The sequence below is a fragment of the Oncorhynchus kisutch genome, linkage group LG16, assembly GCF_002021735.2.
Source record: "Oncorhynchus kisutch isolate 150728-3 linkage group LG16, Okis_V2, whole genome shotgun sequence".
Classification (NCBI taxonomy): Eukaryota; Metazoa; Chordata; class Actinopteri; order Salmoniformes; family Salmonidae; genus Oncorhynchus; species Oncorhynchus kisutch.
In genome coordinates, this window is record NC_034189.2 from 44,523,345 (window position 1) to 44,543,514 (window position 20,170).

Consider the following 20,170-nt stretch of genomic DNA (forward strand, 5'->3'; position numbering starts at 1 on the left):
AGCCAGTAATGTGCTTCTTCTTTCATGAACAGAATAAGTTGGCATGCATTCTTCTATAAGTCTTTCAGACGAAGGACACCCTTTTGGTAAGCATCACAAGGTCTGGCCAAAGAGAGACCCCTTAAAGCAAGGAGGTATTGTTCCTCGACTTGTTTAGGGTTGAAGGATGTTTAGCAACCGACAGCCCAGGTATACAAAGGACAAATGCAGCATATAGAATACACACATCTGTGCGTACAATGCAAAGAAACACAAAGTAACCTTGTACATTTTCACTCCAATATGCTCTCAAACACACATCAAGAAAATACATTGGATTATTGCTTTTTAACCAGACAGTTATAATGCTTTATACCTTGTTATAAGCATCCTTTATGATCATTTTTTTACAAGGCTTATAACATGTCTTTCTATGGAGCAAATCTTCAATTGGCCAAAGTATTTTTTTCTTCATTATCTCATAACAGAGTCATAATAGTTCTAATTGAGCGGCTAGGCTCATTTGGGGGAGGTTTGTTATGCTTCCTGCCTGTCTGCCTGTCTGTGTTGCCTGCGCTGCCTGTGCTCCGAGCAGAGTGACATTGAGCCTCACCCTTTCGGGGATCTCTCGTGTTTCACTCCAGTGCACATTTCACTGGTCTCTCCACTCCTCCGTCAGACAATGAGCTTTTTACTGCATATATTATCCCTGTTGTTGTTACGCTTATTGTTCTGTTCTTTTTTTTTGTATCAAAGAAAAGGAAATGAATTATTAATGGTGACGGTCGGATATTTATGAGATGTTTTGTATTTGGGATATTTTACCTGTCGTCCATCATTTCTGTCAATGGGATGAAATGGAATGATGAAGTTTTTCATTCAGTTGTCAAATGTAAAATACATTCTTGGTGTGTTTTCTCTGGTGAGTGTAATTGTGTTGCTTCCAAAACATTGATGTGATACTGTAATAGGAACTTCCAGGTGAACTAAAAGGAGAGCAGTCGTACGTAAAGTAATAGAAATATGAACTTTAGCCATCTCAAATTCCGCCAATAGAGGTGTCCACGCACTGTAGGATTTGTCATTTGCACCTTGACATAGCACATGTTGTGTTTGCAGCTCCTCTTCAATTTGGCTTTTATTTATTTCAGATGAATCAAATTTATAGTGACAAAACCTTGAAAGAAAAAAAAACGACACATCTAATGTAATATCATAAATAAAGTAAATATCATTCCATTACATCCCCATAAACATATTCATTTAGTCTACTCCAGCAATAATAAAACCGTTTTCACCAACATCTTCTTAGCGGTGAGTGTTGAGGACACAGATACTGACCATCATCAATATGATACTAAACAGTGATGAAGATGTCCAACTGTGCTGTCATGATTATGTTCTTCCTTTATATCCCAGTCAACAATCTCTTGAGTGTTGTTACACAACCCTGAGTCTTAAATAGTGATTACTCTGCCCACTAGTGGTTATATAATAATACTGCACTATCGTTTAGGACTACAGTCAAACTCAAAGTCTAACAATACAGTTTAGACCAGAATAAATAACACAGACAATGTGTTTATTAATATTTCCACTATAATGACTCCGAGTATACAGTTAGTGAAAGATCAAATGACTTTCTATGTGAAACCAGGATGGATTGAATCATTTCCTCATCTGATCATCTACATAATCGGACTATTTTCGAGGCCAGTATTAAATCAAAGAAAAGTCTTATGAAAAATGCATATGGGAAATTGTGTAAATTTGTCAGCGGATTGAATTTGGAGAATTTGACACAACGCATTCGTCACAAAAAAAAAAATCCCCTCAGAGAGTCTCGGAGACTTGCAAAATGAAGAAAATGACAGGGTGAAACGGCTTGTCGCGATCTATCAAACCGTATTGTATGGTTGTTAAATAATGATCATTGGTTGTAGTGGCAGTAAGCAGATAACCATTGTTCTATATATCAAGGCTGTACTTGGGTTGGTGGTTACTGTCAGTTCTGGTTTGTTATGTCATCTATACACACGAAACAGGTGAATTGGATTTAGAAACATACTTTTTCTTTTACCAGACCACTTGTACACTACGTTCAGATCAACTAAAGAAAATATACATGGAAAATGAATACCAAACATCCACATATTTGATACGTATAAAATAATATAATTGGTGAAACTTATGATGCAGTCATTGATTTGTGCAGAACCTCAGACCCATCTAAATAAGCTTACACTATTTATGTTGAATCAAAATGAATCGGAAAAGTGTTTCTACAAATGGTAGCCTTGTTCAGTATCCCTTTTCAGTAGCTTTGTTCAGTAGCCTTGTTCAGTAACCTTGTTCAGTAGCCTTGTTCAGTAACCTTGTTCAGGAGCCTTGTTCAGTAACCTTGTTCAGTAACCTTGTTCAGCAGCCTTGTTCAGTAGACTTGTTCAGTAGACTTGTTCAGTAACCTTGTTCAGTAGCCTTGTTCATCTCCTATTCACTACTGTATTATTACACTCACTTTAGCCAACTGGTATATAAATAACATACTTTAAAAAATCATGCTATTAGTATTCTCCTGTTTAAAATATCTAATTGAATGACCTTGAATAATAATACTGATGCTATTATCGAAAAAATGCTACTGTGTATAGCTGTAAAGTTTTGCTTACAAAATACATACACACACACATCTCTCTCTCTCTCTCTCTCTCTCTCTCTCTCTCAGTTATATAGCTGGCATCAATCTGACACAACTCAAATAAATGGTAATCTTGAATACAAGCACATCCCTCTTGCTCTGTCTTTGTTTTCCCTGGCTATTTGCCACATCATGAAAAACAATCACCAGTATCATATCCCTAACATTTAACCAGGTTACCACATATCCTCATACAAAAATCACCACTACAAGAATCTGACAATGTCAATTACATGGAACCCACTGATTTCCCATTCTTCCAAAGTAGAAAAGATCAGCTGAATACATGTTCCAGGTCAAAGGTCAAATATCATCTCCCCCGCATTTTGTTTCCCAACACAACAACCCCTCAGGCGCTGCTAACGTTCTCTTTCCTGCATCTCCATCGTACTGGGGGGGGGGGGGGGGGGGGGGGGGGGCTGTCAGTCCCCAGGTGGAGCTGTTGAGTACTGTTCAGCTCCTCTCCCCCACCAGCTAGTCAGTCAGTGTGTCCAGGAGAGCAACGCTTTGGGTTATTAATCGATTGCCTATTTCAATCCTAGCAAAAGCTACTCCATGAACACACACACACACACTCCAACCCCAAGCACCCCTATAGGCTTATTTATGATGAGGATATCATCCTACTGCTACAGTATGAAAACCAGCCGTGAGGCTCCTTGTAAAACTAAACTAAATGTATATATATTTAATGGTAGAATATATAGATGAAAACGAATTAACAGATGACTGAATAAATTAATGGGAAGTACTGATTACCGGTTGTTGTGTGAGCTGCTCAATTGATTTGACAGGATGCAACCGTTTTGTGTGTGTGTGTGTGTGTGTGTGTGCGTTCATTTGTGTGTGAGTGCATATCTGTAAAATAACATGTCAATACTATGTGATTGTGTTACTTCTGAATGTGTAATCAGTTCATCTGTGCGTCTACAGTGTGCATTCATGCATTGTGTGTGATCTGTCACAGTATTAGTACTATGTAAATAGATAAACATAAACATTGACACACCGTACCTTATGGAGATAAAGAAAGACCTTCAACCAAATAACAGGTTCTGTTCTCCCACAACCTTGCAGTGTCTCAGATTAAAAAAGGCAGCCAGCTCACCTTGAATTCTTCAGCAGGATCCTTGACATTCTTTTGTACACATTACGTCAGAAACATGTGAAACACTTCTCAGGCAGTGGTTCACTGCTTTTTTTTTGCCTGGAGTGAACCTCACAGGCTGCGTTATTTCCGAAGAGGTGTCGTTTCAGAATGAGGGGTGCTGTAGCTCTGCTGGTGTTGCTGCTCTGTCCGTCTGGGACATGGACTCAGGGAGAAAGTGGTGGGGACAGAGAGAGTTTGGTAGAGAGCCACGGGACTGAAGATACAGAGACGACTAGTAAACAGACGACCGGCCAGACCATCACAACCCCTGATATCTGGAGCGAGGTAGAGGAGCTTAGAGACATGGTGGATAACTTAGGGACCGTGGTTTTGGAGCAGAGACAGAAGCTGAGGAACATGGAGAAACGAGTGGAAAGAAGGTGGAGAGAAAAAAGGAACAGAGGAGCTGAGGCCAGACTGGAGAGTGAGAATGCAGGTATTTATGGTTTTTGGTTCATTATGACCTCGTTTCAGTGGAGGATGAACATGTTTGTGAGACTTGTTTTGTTTCCATAAATCCAGCTATGGGGACCAGACTGAGTCAAATCAAAAAATCTAATCAAATTGTATTTGTCACATGCGCCGAATACAACATACCTTACAGTGAAATGCGTACTTACAAGCCCTTAACCAACAATGTAGTTTTAAGAACATTGTTAAGAAAGTATTTACTAAAATAAACTGAAGTAAAAATAAATAAATGACAAATGAATTGAGAGAGAGGTGGAGGACTTGAAAGAACAGAACATGGGTAGAGGCCTGTTTTGTTTTGTAACACAAATGAATTTGTTATAGGTCAGAGGTCAGATTAGAGGAGGATCATGATCTTCCATTTTCTCGTAATTCTAGCCATGGGCGCCAGACTGAGTGCCAGTGAAAGGGACGTGGAGGAGCTGCAGAGAATGAATGCAGGTAATGTCATTTGTCCACCAACATCAGTTGTTTATCGTTAGAAAGAAAGGGTCATGAATAAAACTGTATTTGTAAAATTGTCTATGAAAACTGTTTATAGACCGTTTATTTATGCTTATTTCTCATATGAACTCACTTCATATTTTAGCCCTGGAGGCCAGAGTGACAGACAGTGAGAATGGGAACACAGGTAAATCAATGTGACCGGATTCTGGATCGTTGGCGTTTGTTGCCTTTTCCTAACTTCCCTGACCTTTCATATGCCTTAATTACAAACGTGTCTGGGATCTGTTAAATGATGACCCTGGTTTCGTCAAGGAGAAAGCACGGAGCTATGTAGGGAGAAAGGCAGGATCCCGTGTTTGAGAGAAAGGAGGGGGATAATAGACTACTTCCTGGAGGACGACGCCACGCTGACTCGTTCGTTTCCATGTTAATTCTTAAAAAGATGGGTGGGGCGAAGGCTTAAGAAGGTGTGAACAATGCTGAATGGGCGTAAACCAAAAAAAGAGCCCTCTAGAAAGTGTGAAAATCATTCAAGGGCACTTTTGCCTCCTACTTGTCTCCAAAATGTAATAACAGCTTTATCAAATTTCAAAGAAGCATAACTTAATTATATCATATTATATGCCGCTTTGAAGCTAAGTCTGTACATTTATAAAATGTAAAAGAAAGACAATCTTGAAAATTGGACATAAGCTCACCTTCCTGAGTTCAGTCACATATATTATTTTTAAATTTTTAATTTAACCTTTATTTAACTAGGTAAGCCAGTTAAGAACAAATTCTTATTTACAATTACCCCGGCCAAACTCGGCCAACGCTGAGCCAATTGTGCGCCACCCTATGGGACTCCCAATCACGCACGGATGTGATGCAGCCTGGATATATGAAACAATTCTGCTTAAAACAGAGAGTTTAAGCATCATTTGACTAATCTGTCTTTTTGTAATGGTAGCTTTAGAGGCCAGACTGAATGCCAGCGAGGGGATGGTGGAGAAGCTGAGGAGAGAGAATGCAGGTAAACTCCATGGTGCATGTACTGTAGTCCTACGATTGCACATGCTTGTAATCTAATGGAATGGCTGTTGGGCTGTTGGGCTGTTGGGCTGTTGGGCTGTTGGCTGTTGGCGAATCAAAGCGGTTTTTATACTTTGCTCCATGGCCGAATGCGTTCGTAATATGATAAATGTCACAGATTGCATCTTTGTTTGTCTATGAAAACTGTTTATAGACCGTTTATTTATGCTTATTTCTCATATGAACTCACTTCATATTTTAGCCCTGGAGGCCAGAGTGACCTTTCGTTAGGATTTAATTTCTCTGTTTTTTTAGGTGATTTTCGTCTTCATCAGAACCATATTATGCATTTTACCATGTTGTTTTTGTCTTTAATCAGGGATTTGAATTCCCTCCTCTGTGTTCATAGACAGACCAAAGGTGGCCTTCTCTGCTGGTTTGACTAATGATGGACATGTAGGACCCTTTAATAGTATCACTACACTAGTATACAGAAGGGTCATCACCAACATCGGCAAGGCCTACAACCCAAATACAGGTTTTTGAACATTCTAAGACCCCCTTTTCACGTTGTATTCAAATGTGACCTAGGATCAGATCATGTTCACATTAGACATCTGCTATCAGACAGGTGTACACATGCATTGTGATTGTGTCATCTTTATCCCATATAAAAACATGTAGACAACCAGCTATTCCAGCGTTGCTAACAGTGTCTGTGACAGTCTGTTAACTTATTTTACTCTCCTCTGATGCAGGTGTCTTCACAGCACCAGTGAGAGGACTCTACTACATCAGATTCACTGCCATGGGTCTCAAGGGTCCACAGTCCATAGATGCCCATATTTACCACAACGACAAGAGTGTCATGTTCAATCACCAGAACAATGACAATGGGCGTAATAGGTTCTTGTCTAATGCGTTGACTCTAGAGCTGGAGGCCGGGGATGTGGTCTACATGCGTCTCCCAGTAAATCAGGAGCTCTATGATGAAAAGTCGAGTAACTACAGCACCTTCAGTGGCTTCCTGCTCTTCCCTATGTGAAGGGAGCACTCTGGTGTGAGTTTGAGATCAATAAATTATCCAGATCATTTGCACCATTGATGTAAAGCGACTCCTTCACTCCATCCAGGCTTTTCCTTGTATTTTTGACAATGAGAAATGCAGAGGAAAAAGAAAATGAGATAATATATAATCATAAAAATTAATGATTTATTTGATTTGAAAATGTAAAAGGTTGTTACATTCATATGTTGATGGACATAAGAAGTCCAGACCCCTCTTTGACTAGTAACCAAATCAAAGTGTGAACTACTAACACAACAATGATGCTTGACTTAGTAGTGGTGTTCAAGGCACTCTCCGGTTGACATTAAACAGGCTGCGTGTGGCTCTCCCCCTACCTCCCCAGAGTAAGGCCTTTGTCTTTGTCGCTCTTGGTGAACATAACTCAGAGAAAATAGATATCACGTGTCATTCCAAAAGGTTTTGTTTTGGGTCTGGTACAGTTCAGTTTATACAGGATATGTCACCCCTTGGCAGCATTATCAGAAAGCACAGAATTGATTTTCACTGCTACGCAGACGATACACAGCTTTGCATTTCTGTCTCACCAGAGTATTTTAGCTCCACAGATAAAGTATTAGACTGTATTAGTGATTTAAATACCTGGATGGCACCCGGCTAAATCAAGACAAGACTGAGGTACTTATTATTGGAGGCAATTATTACAGAGAATTTGGCTCACATTATAATTTACGGGCAATGAAGGTGAAACACCAGGTAAAAAAACCTAGGTGTCATTTTAGATTCTGAACTCAATTTCAAATCACACATTAGGAATGTGACCAAAATAGCTTTTGACCACCTGAGGAATATTTCCAAGGTGCGGCTGTTTCTCTCTCAGGCTGATACAGAGAAACTCTTTCCATGCTTTTATTACAAGCAGACTACTGCAATGCTCTCCTGTCTGGTAGCCCAAGAAAGTCATTGGTCAACTGCAAAACATACAGAACTCTGCAGCCCGGGTACTGACCAAGACCAGACGTAGAGCACACATCACATCAGTTTTAAAGTCTCTGCACTGGCTACCTGAGGGTTTTTAAATCAATCCACAATTGTGCACCCCAATACATGTCAGACATGCTTTTAAGTTATGTACCCAGTTGGTCCCTCAGGTCTTCTGTCCCCAAAGCCTAGGACCAAGAAGTATGGAGAGGCAGCCTTTTGTTATTATGCCCCCAGTCTCTGGAATAGCCTGCCAGAGAACCTGAGGGGGGCTGAAACTATAGACATAATTTAAAAGAGATCTTTTTAGTTTTGCTTTACCTAAGGGTGCTTTTTAGTTGTTCAGTCTTTGTTATTCTTTATTTTATCCTCCTATTTCAGTTTTGAATTCATGTTTTTTTCCTGTGAAGTGCATTGTGTTGCGTTCATGTCTGAAATGTGCTGTATAAATAAAGCTTGATTTAATTTGATCTAAAAGGCCCTGCTTAATCAAAGGCTTTATTAATTAAATCTCTAATGTGACTGACACTATAGGATCCTACATTAACAGTATGTTGTAATCTCAAAGGTTTCCCTCATGATTATGCAGATGTTCAAGGCATCTGACACAATACACTATAAATACAAACGTATTAGCGGATTCATCTAGTTCAGCCACACCTGTCGCTGACAGGTGTATAAAATCAAGCACACAGTCATGCAATCGCCATAGACAAACATTGGCAGCAGAATGGCCTTACTGAAGAGCCCAGTGACTATCAACGTGGCACCATCATAAGGATGCCACCTTTCCAACAAGTCAGTTTGTCACATTTCTACCCTGGTAAACTACAAGTGCTGTTATTGGGAAGTGGCAACGTCTAGGAGTAACAACGGTTCTGCCGCTAAGTGGCAGGCCACACAAGCTTACAGAACGGGGACGCAGAGTGCTGAAGCGCTAGCGCGTAAAAATTGTCTGTCCTTGGTTGCAACACTCACTACCTAGTTCCAAACTGCCTCTGGAAGCAACGTCAGCACAATAACTGTTCGTCGGTAGCTTCATGAAATGGATTTCCATGGCCGAGCAGCCGCACACAAGCCCATGCGCAATGCCAAGCGTCGGCTGGAGCGGTGTAAAGCTAGTTGCCATTGGACTCTGGAGCAGTAGAAACACGTTCTCTGGAGTGATGAATCACGCTTCACCATCTGGCAGTCCGACAGACAAATCTGGGTTTGGCGGATGCCAGGAGAACACTACCTGCCCAAATGTATAGTGCTAACTGTAAAATTTTGTGAAGGAGAAATAATGGTCTGGGGCTGTTTTGCAAGGTTCGGGCTAGGCCCCTTAGTTCCAGTGAAGGGAAATCTAAACGCTACAGCATACAATGACATTCTAAACAATTCTGTGCTTCCAACTTCCAGGCAACAGTTTGGGGAAGGCCCTTTCCTGTTTCTGCATGACAATCCCCTCGTGCGCAAAGCGAGTTCTATACAGAAATGTTTTGTCGAGATCGGTGTGGAAGAACTTGACTGGCCTGCACAGAGCCCTGACCTCAACCCCATCAAACACCTTTGGGATGAATTGGAACACCGACTGCGAGCCAGGCCTAATCGACCAACATCAGTGCCCGATCCCACTAATGCTCATGGCTGAATTGAAGCAAGCAATGTTCCAACATCTAGTGGAAAGCCTTCCCTGAAGAGTGGAGGCTGTTATAGCAGCAAAGGGAGAGGCAAACTCCATATTAATGCCCAGGAGTTTAGAATGAGATGTTCAACAAGCAGGTGTCCACATACTTTGGTCATGTAGTGTATAACATCATAGCCCAGGTTGAAATGCAACCTTTCATCACAAGAAGGAGAATGCCAGAGTTGTCACTTGTACTGGATATCTTTAGGTAGCTTCAGTATGTGTGTGTGGGTGTGTGTCTCTCTACCTTTGAGACGTGACTCTCCCTTAGGGGCGATAATGGCATTCTCCATGACAACGGCCGCATGACATCGCCGCTGCCCTTGAGGGCCAGGACACATCCTCCGGGGGATCACCGTGGAAACACGATAGGGTCAGAGGTCACCTCCCGTCACCCCCCCCCCCCCCCTCCCTCCTTCTCAGGTGGTGAAAAGGATGAAGCTAGAGGCGAGGACTGTATCCCAGCCCTCTGCCCTGGTATGGTAGTAAGAGGCTTTAACCACAGGCTGCATCTGCTCTGGCTAGGTCTGACTGTATGTAGCAACTGCTGCTTGCCGGCTGTCTCTAAGGCCAGAGCTGAATCAATATACTGTGGATGCACTCAGCACCCATGCATACTGTTACACAGTGCAGCCTTCAGGCAGAGGTACAATATGTCAACAGTACAAGATTTAACGCTGTATATTCTCAGTTTATTCTGTAATGTTGCACTCTGAACAACATAGAATGCATAACAAGGACATTATTTTTGTGCATCATCTTCCATCAATGTTCTACACATAGCTCCCTGTAGAATATCCTTGTCAAATACCAACCATAACTCAATAATGGACAATAAAACAAGGCTTGAACTGAAAACACACTAATGCATTTTTTTTAAATTAAAAAGTATAACCAGTAAAGACGAAGAAAATGTATAATTGATGCTCTTCTTAAATATCTGGATATGTCAATGCTATTAATTTATCAAGTGTGGATCACAAAACGGCTCACTCAGAGGTTCTGTACATTACTTATTTGGTGAAGTGTGCTCCTGCTCTCCAGTGGCAAAAAAAAGCAACACACTTTAGTTGATTATGGTTGATCATTTATATTATATAGTAATGATATGTCTGGAAAAAAAAAGGATAAAAAAAAAAAAAAGATTCACTCAGAAGAAAGGTGTGATACGTAGAAGGAAATGTAACATTTTAAGTCGTCTTATTTCAGAGCTCTGTCCACGACAGAAAAAAAGTATTATAATAAATCAAATGAGAGATTACATATGATTTAATCTCGGTTTTGGCACAATTCAACACAAATGAGCCAACAGGAAACTCCATGTACAAAAATGTAGATACCATAAATACTGTACTACCAAGGTCAAATAAGAAATGCATCGAAATGCATTAAGTCAAACATCTTAATAACATAAGGCAGCACTGCCTCCAGTTAATACAGGTAGCATGATACAAACAAAAAAATTCAGTGAACATAAAATTACCTGTACACTAACCAAACTGTTGGATAAACGTTGTTTCTATAACGTGCTGACTCCCCGTGCAAAACAAGGGGCCTGGGCTCCTCTAAGCGGGGTCCACTTGGAGGTCATGTGACTATGTGGTGGCCGGCTCTACTTCACTGCAGTCGCCTCACTCTAAACAGGAACTTCCATTCACAGATTTACTAAGAAGCCATTATGGCCCCTGTGGGACAAGAGACACAAATATCACCAGTTTAGATGAAGTCCTTCCTCCACAAGGTCACACAGAGTGTGAGCGTGTCCACAGAGGTATTCCACAGGGCCATATACCACATAAAGATAACAGACAAACAGCAAGGTGTCTCAGAAGAATACCAGCCTGGCAGGACTGTTTAGAAAGGCGTAGGTCGCCATTTAATGTAACAAATGACGTCTTTCCAGAGAGAGAAAAATCCCCACTGTAAAATGTACACACAAAGATATGCCCTTCCCTTCTTTCCTGTGTAAAGCAGTGGAGGCTGGTGGGATGACCTATAGGAGGAGGAATGGAATCAAACACATGGAAACCATGTTTGACCCCATTCCATTCCACTCCCACCAGCCTCTACTGGTGTAAAGGTTCACAGAGAGAGATCATGGAAGTTAAGAATGGCAACTTTATGTATAGAAGCAACCACATCGTAGTATGATAGGGGTAACCAATGGTTCACTTGTTGGTCCAATCCAGTTGCTACAATGGCAAATTTTGGCAGCATGTCATCACCGTGTCAACGCAGGTCAAAATCATCACTCACCACATTGGTTAGCGGTAAGGCAGAGGAGGGTGAGGAACCGGAATGGGAGGAACAGGGGGGAAGCAAGTCTGGTGCTGGCCTTCGGGAGGACTGAGACTTACGGACGGCTAGAGCCACAGCCTGGGCAAAGCAGGAGGGGATGACGGTTTTCCTGGCCAGGGCTTTGGCTGCAGGCACGTATGGTTTGGGTGAAGGGGCGTTAGTCTGATTGTCTCCCTCTGCTGGTTCACAGAAGGAACGACTCAGCGTAGGAAGAGAAGAGGGAGGATAAGAGGGAGGGCGGTGATTTCTTCCCCCAGGAGGCCTCAATCGTAACTGGGTTGGCTCCGTCTCCTCCACCTCCTTATCATAGCACACAGGGGGAGGGGGTGGAGGGAAACAGAAACGGTCCTCTTCGGCCTCCATCACCAGACTGAGCTTCCGGAACGATCCTCTGCTCTCTAGTAGTTCAGGAGTTGAGGTCACCTCATCTCCAGGTATTCCATTGGTGTGGGCCAACAGGTCAGCTGCGTATGGGTTGGGTATCTCTGAGAGTGAATCGGACTCCTCTGGGACTTCTACCTCTAGACTTTTCTGTAGTTCTGAATCTAGACTGTCTGTGGGTGATTCGGACTCCTCCTGGGCCTCGACCTCTGAACTCTCCTGCTTGACTACCACTGGTGAATTTGGTGCAGTCTGGTAAAGCTCGCAAGGACTAGACACGGTTGGAGGACTGATGACCCAGTCAGTAGAACCTTCTGGAAACCCTGGAGGAGAAAGTTTAGAATCCATATCAGGCTCTGGGGTGGATGCCTCAACCACTGACCTCTCCAGCAATACAGGTGTCTTCCGGTGGTGGTCCAACCCAGGCTCAGCAACACCATTAGAGGGTTCATCAATGGTTTGTGCTGGGTCTAAGGCCTGGGTCTTCGCCAGGGTCAGGTCCGCCTCCAAGCTCCTCTGCCCTATCAGTGACTGCCCTCGGGGAACCACGGTGAAGGTGGTCAACCCCTCCCTCAGACCGGGACTCCTCCAAGCCTCACCAGGGGCCTTGGTCTTGAGTTGGAGTAAAGAGAGGGGACTGAATCCCTTACTTCCACCCGACTGTGTCAAGGACACAGGGGAGCCTCCATTGGTGGAGTTGACAGGTCTTAAGGTTGGGAACGAAGGATGCTTGAGGTTGGCCCTGGTTTGACAAAGCAGGAAAGGGGTTAGTGTCTCCCCTATGGTGGGAGGGGAGGGAGGGCAGAGAGGAGAGGGATAGTAGGGATCAGAAGGTGGAAAGGTGCTAGAGGGACGAGAGGTTGTGGATGGGGTAGAAGGGGGAGTGGGGGGCACTTGGGGCTGACTCAAAGGGCTGGAGATGTTTGGGGATGAGGATGTGGAGTCCAGGTCCTCCTCACACTCTCCCATCTCCTCCAGTGTGTAAAGTGATACTCCCTTCCCTGTAAAGACAGAGAAACTGTTAGAATGTTCAGTTAATCTAGAATAGAGAATGGCTGGTTGTTTGAGTAACTGAGTATTGCAATATAGGAAATAAGGGTGCAAAGATGATCGTAGATTAGATTGTGATTGAAATGAGTACTAAGGTGGTTGTATCTCATTTCAGACAATACAGACACAGCCCAGTTTCCGACAAAACAAGTTAATCAAAGCACTTTATTAAAATCAAAATGAATACATTTGCACAAGGAATAGCAACCTATGTCTGACTTAGAAAACATGATCTCCTCAACAGATGTAGTTTAAACTATGAACTGATTGAAAAGAAAGAGGTGAATGGTAGAAAACATGTCAATTGAGGAACAGAAAAACAACAAAGAAGACAGAAAAGACACATTGGAGACAATAAAACCTAATCCCCTTCATGGTTTCATTCAAAAGTGAACTAGTGAAGTAATGTACGTCATTTACACGGAGGTGTGTATTGTATGTAGCGTCTCTTTAGAAGGCACAGTTATGGTGTAGCAGGAAAAACAAAGCTGTGTTACTGTGCTGAGGAACCTACCATCTAAAGCGCAGAGAAACTCAAAAAGGTTACAAGGCGGTAAAAGCACAAACACAATAACAAAATCAACAAATAAAACTGAAATAAAATAAGAGCTTATAAGACTACCGAGTGACAAGCATGACAGTTCAAAAACTACACGGTGGAGAGGAGGAAGAATCGTTCACCACGGGGACAAGAGGAGAGTGGAGCAGAAGGAGGAGCAGGAGGAGCAGCAGAGGAAGAGGAAAGGAGGACACAGCTCTCACTCGCCGTCTGCAGGGGAGAAAGAAGGGGACACAGCTTAGAACAGTGGTCTACAATCCCGCTCAGGTCCCAGGATTGAGAAGTACCGCCTACCGGGAGCCCTAATCGGTGATTAACAGCCTAAAAGACGAACACCACTGCCAAGGAGAACCAACAGCCAAGCAGGACAATCAAGTCAGACAGGGGAATGAGTCAACAGAAAGAGCCCACTAAAATATTGACCACTAGAGGACAGGTGAGACACCATATGCAGCACATGATTCTACATGAGCCTCCCCTCTAACTCAGGGATGGGCAACAGGCAGCCCATGAGCCTCCCCTCTAACTCGGGGATGGGCAACAGGCAGCCCATGAGCCTCCCCTCTAACTCGGGGATGGGCAACAGGCAGCCCATGAGCCTCCCCTCTAACTCGGGGAGGGGCAACTGGCAGCCCATGAGCCTCCCCTCTAACTCAGGGATGGGCAACTGGCAGCCCATGAGCCTCCCCTCTAACTCAGGGATGGGCAACTGGCAGCCCATGAGCCTCCCCTCTAACTCAGGGATGGGCAACTAGCAGCCCATGAGCCTCCCCTCTAACTCAGGGATGGGCAACTGGCAGCCCATGAGCCTCCCCTCTAACTCAGGGATGGGCAACTAGCAGCCCATGAGCCTCCCCTCTAACTCAGGGATGGGCAACTAGCAGCCCATGAGCCTCCCCTCTAACTCAGGGATGGGCAACTGGCAGCCCATGAGCCTCCCCTCTAACTCAGGGATGGGCAACTAGCAGCCCATGAGCCTCCCCTCTAACTCAGGGATGGGCAACTGGCAGCCCATGAGCCTCCCCTCTAACTCAGGGATGGGCAACTAGCAGCCCATGAGCCTCCCCTCTAACTCAGGGATGGGCAACTAGCAGCCCATGAGCCGCCCCCCTTTTGTAGGGATGCAGAGCTATTTAAAAAAAAAAAGGAACTCAGTCGGGGTCTCAACTTACTGTTGAGAGTTAGAATACACAAGGTGCGTTTGTGCATCAGCAGTCACTCAATTAGCACACGTCAGCATTTCATTTTTTAATTGGTAAATTAGTCTCGCAGCTAGGCATATAAACTCGTAGTAAGCATGGTGGAATTACTGACTGGGGTGGGTGCCACTGATCAGCAGTTATCATATTTAAAAAAAATTGTCACCACCCTATGGCAAAATGTGTAGAATTGCAGGAAATGTGTGGTAGAACTACATTTTTCTCTCCGTCCCATGGGGGAAAATAAATCATAGAATTGCAGGAAATGAACCTCAAAACGTAAATTGTTGAACTTTGCGGTCATGAGTCGGGCCGCCCCCACCCCATCATGAGTTGGGTATGCAGACCCGCCCCCACCCCATCAAAGTTGCCAATCCCTGATCTTAACTCAATATTACAACACTGAGAGTCCATTCAGATTACAAGTCAACTAGTGATTCAATATGACTGACCTTTGATCTCAGTGTCCTGGGGTGCTCCTTTGTGGGTGTTAACACAGGAGGATGGTGGTGGGGGGGCACAGGGGGGTGGCGGGGGGGCTCTCCTCTTCTTCCTAGAGGTCAACTGGAAAACACCAGAAACAAATAGCGGTTTAACCCAGGATCCTCTAAATCTACCTTACATTCTCACTGTGGTCAGGGAACAATGACTTGGAACCACTAGTTAAAGTCTAAAGTCATCGGCTGAGTCTCAATAGAATTAACATGCTTCCTTTTCTTGTGTCCTTTTCTCTATAACCACTAAACTCGCAAGGCATAATCAGGCAATCAGATCAGGTGAAGTCAATATGGTGGAAGCCTCCCATGTCTTTTCACATATAGAGCCCCACAGTGGTGTAATAATACCCATAAAAAAAACTACCGGTCAAACAAGGAAATGGTTCCAATTGTTCTTCCAATAGGGGATTTTTGAAACACTTAAGTGTTTCATGCAGGCTTAACAAAGCAAACAAGCAAAGGAAACCATGAAAGAGTATCCAGAGACACCCCTAAATCCGACTCCCTAACCACCAGTCACTCACCGGCTGGACGTTGAGGTTAGCAGGGACACTTTGGGAGCCTGCCATGGGGGGCATGGGTGCCCGTCTTTTCTTGACCATGGTGTTGTCCATGGGCAGGGTGTTGGAGGAGTGGATACCCAGGGAGTTCATGCTGATGCTGGCCACCTGCTGGTTTTTCAGACCACGCGAGGCCGGGGCACTCACTGAGAGACCCTTTAGAAGACGACCACAGCAACAAACACATATCACAAAGTTTTATCGGTGTACACTGAAATCATACCACGCACTCAAATCTAGCACGGCTGAGGAAAAAAACTGCATTCACAGATCTAGTCAAAGGCTAAAATCGACTTCTTACACAACGCTTACGTACGATGGTAAAGTTAAGCTGTGGAAGAGTAAAACAAATGACCTTTTCTGGTTTCTTCTTAATTCTCCTGAATAAGCCGAACAATCCCCTGTTCTCTTTCTCCTTCTGTTTCTGCTCTTTACTTGGTAGGGGGGGTGTTTCTACAGGTGCTTCTAGGAGAAAGAAATAGCAACGACAGATGGTTGAGAACTGGTATTCTAATGAAATGTGTTCATTGCCGAAATCTTGGGGCATTTTCAGAGATTTGTTAAGTTTTGTACCCTCGGGGGGAGGTAGTGTGATAACCACTTCAGGACTGACAGCTGTTCAAGATTAGAAAAAGACATCCATGTCAGCATTTTCATATTTACAGTATATAGACACTATGCACTCAGTGGGTAAATAGCATTCTGTAGACAGTCTCCAATACACAGTTTGGGTATGAAACAAGTACGTCATCACTACCAGTGGCACCAAAACTAAAAAAGCGGAGTAACATAAAATCATCTCTCACCTGCCATGTCCTTGGCGTATAGTTCCCTTAGTCCATAGTCATCGAGGGACCTGCTGAGGTTTAAAGGTCCTTCAGAGTCGTTGGCGCTCAGCAAAATGGTGGACTCCAGGTCGAACTCACACTTCTCACACACGGCAGCCAGGAGCTGCTCCAGAGGGACTCTAGGGTTGACCCTCACAACAGCCTTATGGTTCTTCTTGTAGTTGATCAGCAGACGTACGGTGACCTACAGGAAACAGTATCCCTTCAGTGAACTGACCTAGGTTGGAGATTGGCTAGTGTGTACAGATGCATTTTGTCAGTATTTACCTCTGGCACGTATGGCCTCTTTATCTTCTCCTCTCCCCCTTTAGGTTTCAGTAGGATCCTGTGAGGCTCCATGGCTCCAATCAGAGTGCTGGGTTTGAAGGAGATGTCGTTTCTATTGGCCGACTGGATTTCCATGGTGAAGTCAGATGGATTCAGGTGGTACTGGGCACAGAGTGTGACCAGTAAGTCCATCACAGGTTTACTGTAGAGATACAAACACAGTGCAGGTGTACTACATGTGTCCACAGTATAGAACTATATTCATGGTTAAAATGTATTTTAATGAATCAATTTACATTTAAGTCATTTAGAAGACGCTCTTATCCAGAGAGACTTACATTAGTGAGTGCATCCATTTTCATACTCAGTCAATCCATTCCAAATACACAGCATGACTTCGTATGGCTCCAATGAAACATTCTGTCTGTATGCCTCTTACCTCCCATGTACCGTGGCCATTTTCTCCAGGCCTCCTGGTAGAACCACTGCTAGAGTATGCTCCCTCTCCAAAGGGTTCTCCTCCTCCTCCATGGATCTTCCCCAGGGGTCTAGACGCGACCAAAGTCTGAGACTTGACTGAATCTCAGGTGAATCTCCTAACAGAGAAGGACAATGTCAACATAAGGAGAAGTTGACATCCTGTAAGAAGCTGATGTCACAGTCAACTAAAAGTGTTACAGTGGTACAGGACTTACACTGCATGACCAAAAGTTTGTGGACACCTGCTCGTCCAACATCTCATTCCAAAATAAAGGGCAATAATATGGAGTTGGTCCCCCATTTGCTGCTATAACAGCCTCCACTCTTCTGGGAAGGCGTTCCACTACATTTTGGAACATTGCTGCGAGGACTGGCTTCTATTCAGCCACAAAAACATTAGTGAGGTCGGGCACTGACGTTGGGCGATTAGGCCTGGCTCGCAGTCTGCGTCCAATTCATCCCAAAGGTGTTCGATGGGGTTGAGGCCAGGGCTCTGTGCAGGCCAGTCAAGTTCTTCCACACCGATCTCAACAAACCATTTCTGTATGGACCTTGTTTTGTGCATGGGGGCATGGTCATGCTGAAACAGTAAAGGGCCTTCCTCAGACTGTTGCCACAAAGTTGGAAGCACATCATCTTCTAGAATGTCATTGTATGCTGTAGCGTTAAGATTTCCCTTCACTGGAACTAAGGGGCCCGATGAAGGGGCCTAGCCCATGAAAAACATCCCCAGACCATTATTTCTCCTCCAACAAACATTACAGTTGTAACTATGCATTGGGGAAGGTACCCTCCTCCTGGCATCCGCCAAACCCAGATTCCTCGGGTTGCAACCGAGGACAGCCGATCTTTACACGTTATGTGCTTCAGCATTTAGCAATCCTGTTCTGTAAGCTTGTGTGGCCTACTACAGCCGAGCCGCTGTTGCTCCTAGACATTTCCACTTCACAATAACAGCACTTAAATGTTGACCAGGGCAGCTCTAGAAGGGCAGAAATTTGACAAACTGACTTGTTGCAAAGGTGGCATCCCTTGAGGGTGCCACATTGAAAGTCACTGAGCTCTTCAGTAAGGCCATTCTACTGCCAATGTTTATCTATGGAGATTACATGGCTGCACACTCAATTTTATACTCCTGTCAAAAACAGGTGTGCCTGAAAAAGCCAAATCCACTAATTTGAAGGGGGTGTCCACATACTTATGCATATATAGTTTATCACAGATTAAGTCTTGCCTGGCCCCGACCTCTGAGGACCTGTGTGAAATGTCTTGTTCCTGCTCTAAAAGTACTTTGGAGATGGCATTTAAATGCCTGAGAGAGGAGCCCCTCTGGGCCTAACCGATAAACCCTTCCCATCCCTTCATGGTCTCTGAAAAAAATAAACATTCATCCACTTGTAAAGCTGGGGCTACTCACACATCCAAGTGCTTGACATGAAATACTTATGTACAGGAGGTACGGTGAATTATACAATGTTTATGTGAAATCTAAAACCACAGTCGTCCTGCTTTTCGCAGACAAAAACATGGGCATATCCTACAAGATTTACTCAGCAAGAGTAAATACATTTAAATTGTTTTCCTTTTAAATTGTCACCAGACTTGGCCACCTGACAATTACTGGATTTTGACTTTGTGCGTATTTGGCACTCTAGTTCGAAATTAAATGTTTTAATGTCACTTCCAAGTGCTTTTATACTACTAGTACTTGTCGTTTAAACGTGATACAAACTACAACAACAGAAGTCTACTTACGAGACAACATCGGAACGGCTTTTCTGGACACGGTCGTCAAATAAGAAAGACCCAATATTCACGCACACAAACGTATTGTTCAGCGTTTTGGGGCACGCGTAGTTGACAAAACTGAGCACCAGCATGCAAAATGTCAAACCCCTAGTTTATGTCAGAAGCGAGTTCAACAATGCATGCCTTCCTCTGCAGCTGTGAGTAAATGTTCGTCACCACGTTCCTATACTGTAATACGTGAGTGCTGCTCTCCGGAATGCGTTGCTAGGAGGCTTTATAGTTCTAGGACTCCCAACACTTTGGGTATGCCTGCCCTCCACTCAATGTGGAAGAATATCCTGGGGGCTCCTGTGAACATCTAAATTACATAACTAAAACACGTTTTACTATATAGCCGTTCTGTCCTGTACTCTTAAACCAATTCACAACTGAATGATAGTGGTAATCAGGGAATGTAATTGAATATGTTAAACACTTAAATTCACAAAAAAAATTCTCTCTTTAGAATAGAGCAAATATACTCAGAATAGACCAAGCACATAATTAAATGCAGCCCTGCCTGGGCCATGTTGGTCAACTGGCTAATGCAAACCAGAATAGGCTTTACTCCTCCATGAGCAAGACGGATTAGTGCTCCCCAAGCCCTGTCCCAACATATTGTCCAGCAGTTACACAACAATCCAATCCACAAATCAGTTTCAACTAGACAATGTCCTTACCTCTCTCTGTCCAGAAATGAGATATCTTCCATCAACATGACTGTCATTTCACCACCATCAGAGGGAGAGAATTAGAGAGAGGGAGAGATCCCTTGCTCTGTAATCCTTGTTTAGCAGACAGCCTACT

At 43.7% G+C, this 20,170-nt stretch overlaps 2 protein-coding genes across 5 annotated transcripts; one reads left to right on the top strand and one right to left on the bottom strand.

The window, feature by feature from the left end:
* Positions 1–3,840: 3,840 nt before the first annotated feature.
* Positions 3,841–8,238, top strand: LOC109890099 (heavy metal-binding protein HIP). Of its 2 annotated transcripts, XM_031792509.1 has the most exons (6): positions 3,841–4,263; positions 4,677–4,739; positions 4,888–4,929; positions 5,698–5,760; positions 6,169–6,297; positions 6,518–8,238. In XM_031792509.1, exons 1-6 carry the CDS (start codon positions 3,936–3,938, stop codon positions 6,802–6,804), a joined length of 912 nt encoding a protein of 303 aa, XP_031648369.1. In that variant the 5' UTR covers positions 3,841–3,935; the 3' UTR covers positions 6,805–8,238. The 2 variants fall into 2 exon arrangements, with proteins under 2 accessions (XP_031648369.1, XP_020337639.2); XM_020482050.2 differs by lacking the exon at positions 4,888–4,929 and having other exon boundaries at positions 3,872–4,263.
* Positions 8,239–13,311: 5,073 nt separating this feature from the next.
* Positions 13,312–20,170, bottom strand: cobll1a (cordon-bleu WH2 repeat protein-like 1a). 3 transcript variants are annotated; one of them, XM_031792511.1, is made up of 9 exons: positions 20,044–20,170; positions 17,535–17,691; positions 17,096–17,297; positions 16,787–17,012; positions 16,554–16,595; positions 16,336–16,445; positions 15,945–16,136; positions 15,376–15,487; positions 13,316–13,934 (listed from the first exon to the last, which is right to left on the bottom strand). In XM_031792511.1, the coding sequence occupies exons 2-9, from the start codon at positions 17,624–17,626 to the stop codon at positions 13,924–13,926; spliced, it is 987 nt and encodes a 328-aa protein (XP_031648371.1). In that variant the 5' UTR covers positions 17,627–17,691; positions 20,044–20,170; the 3' UTR covers positions 13,316–13,923. The 3 variants fall into 3 exon arrangements, with proteins under 3 accessions (XP_020337637.1, XP_031648371.1, XP_031648370.1); XM_031792510.1 differs by lacking the exon at positions 20,044–20,170 and adding an exon at positions 19,331–19,609; XM_020482048.2 differs by lacking the exons at positions 16,554–16,595; positions 20,044–20,170 and adding an exon at positions 19,331–19,634 and having other exon boundaries at positions 13,312–13,934.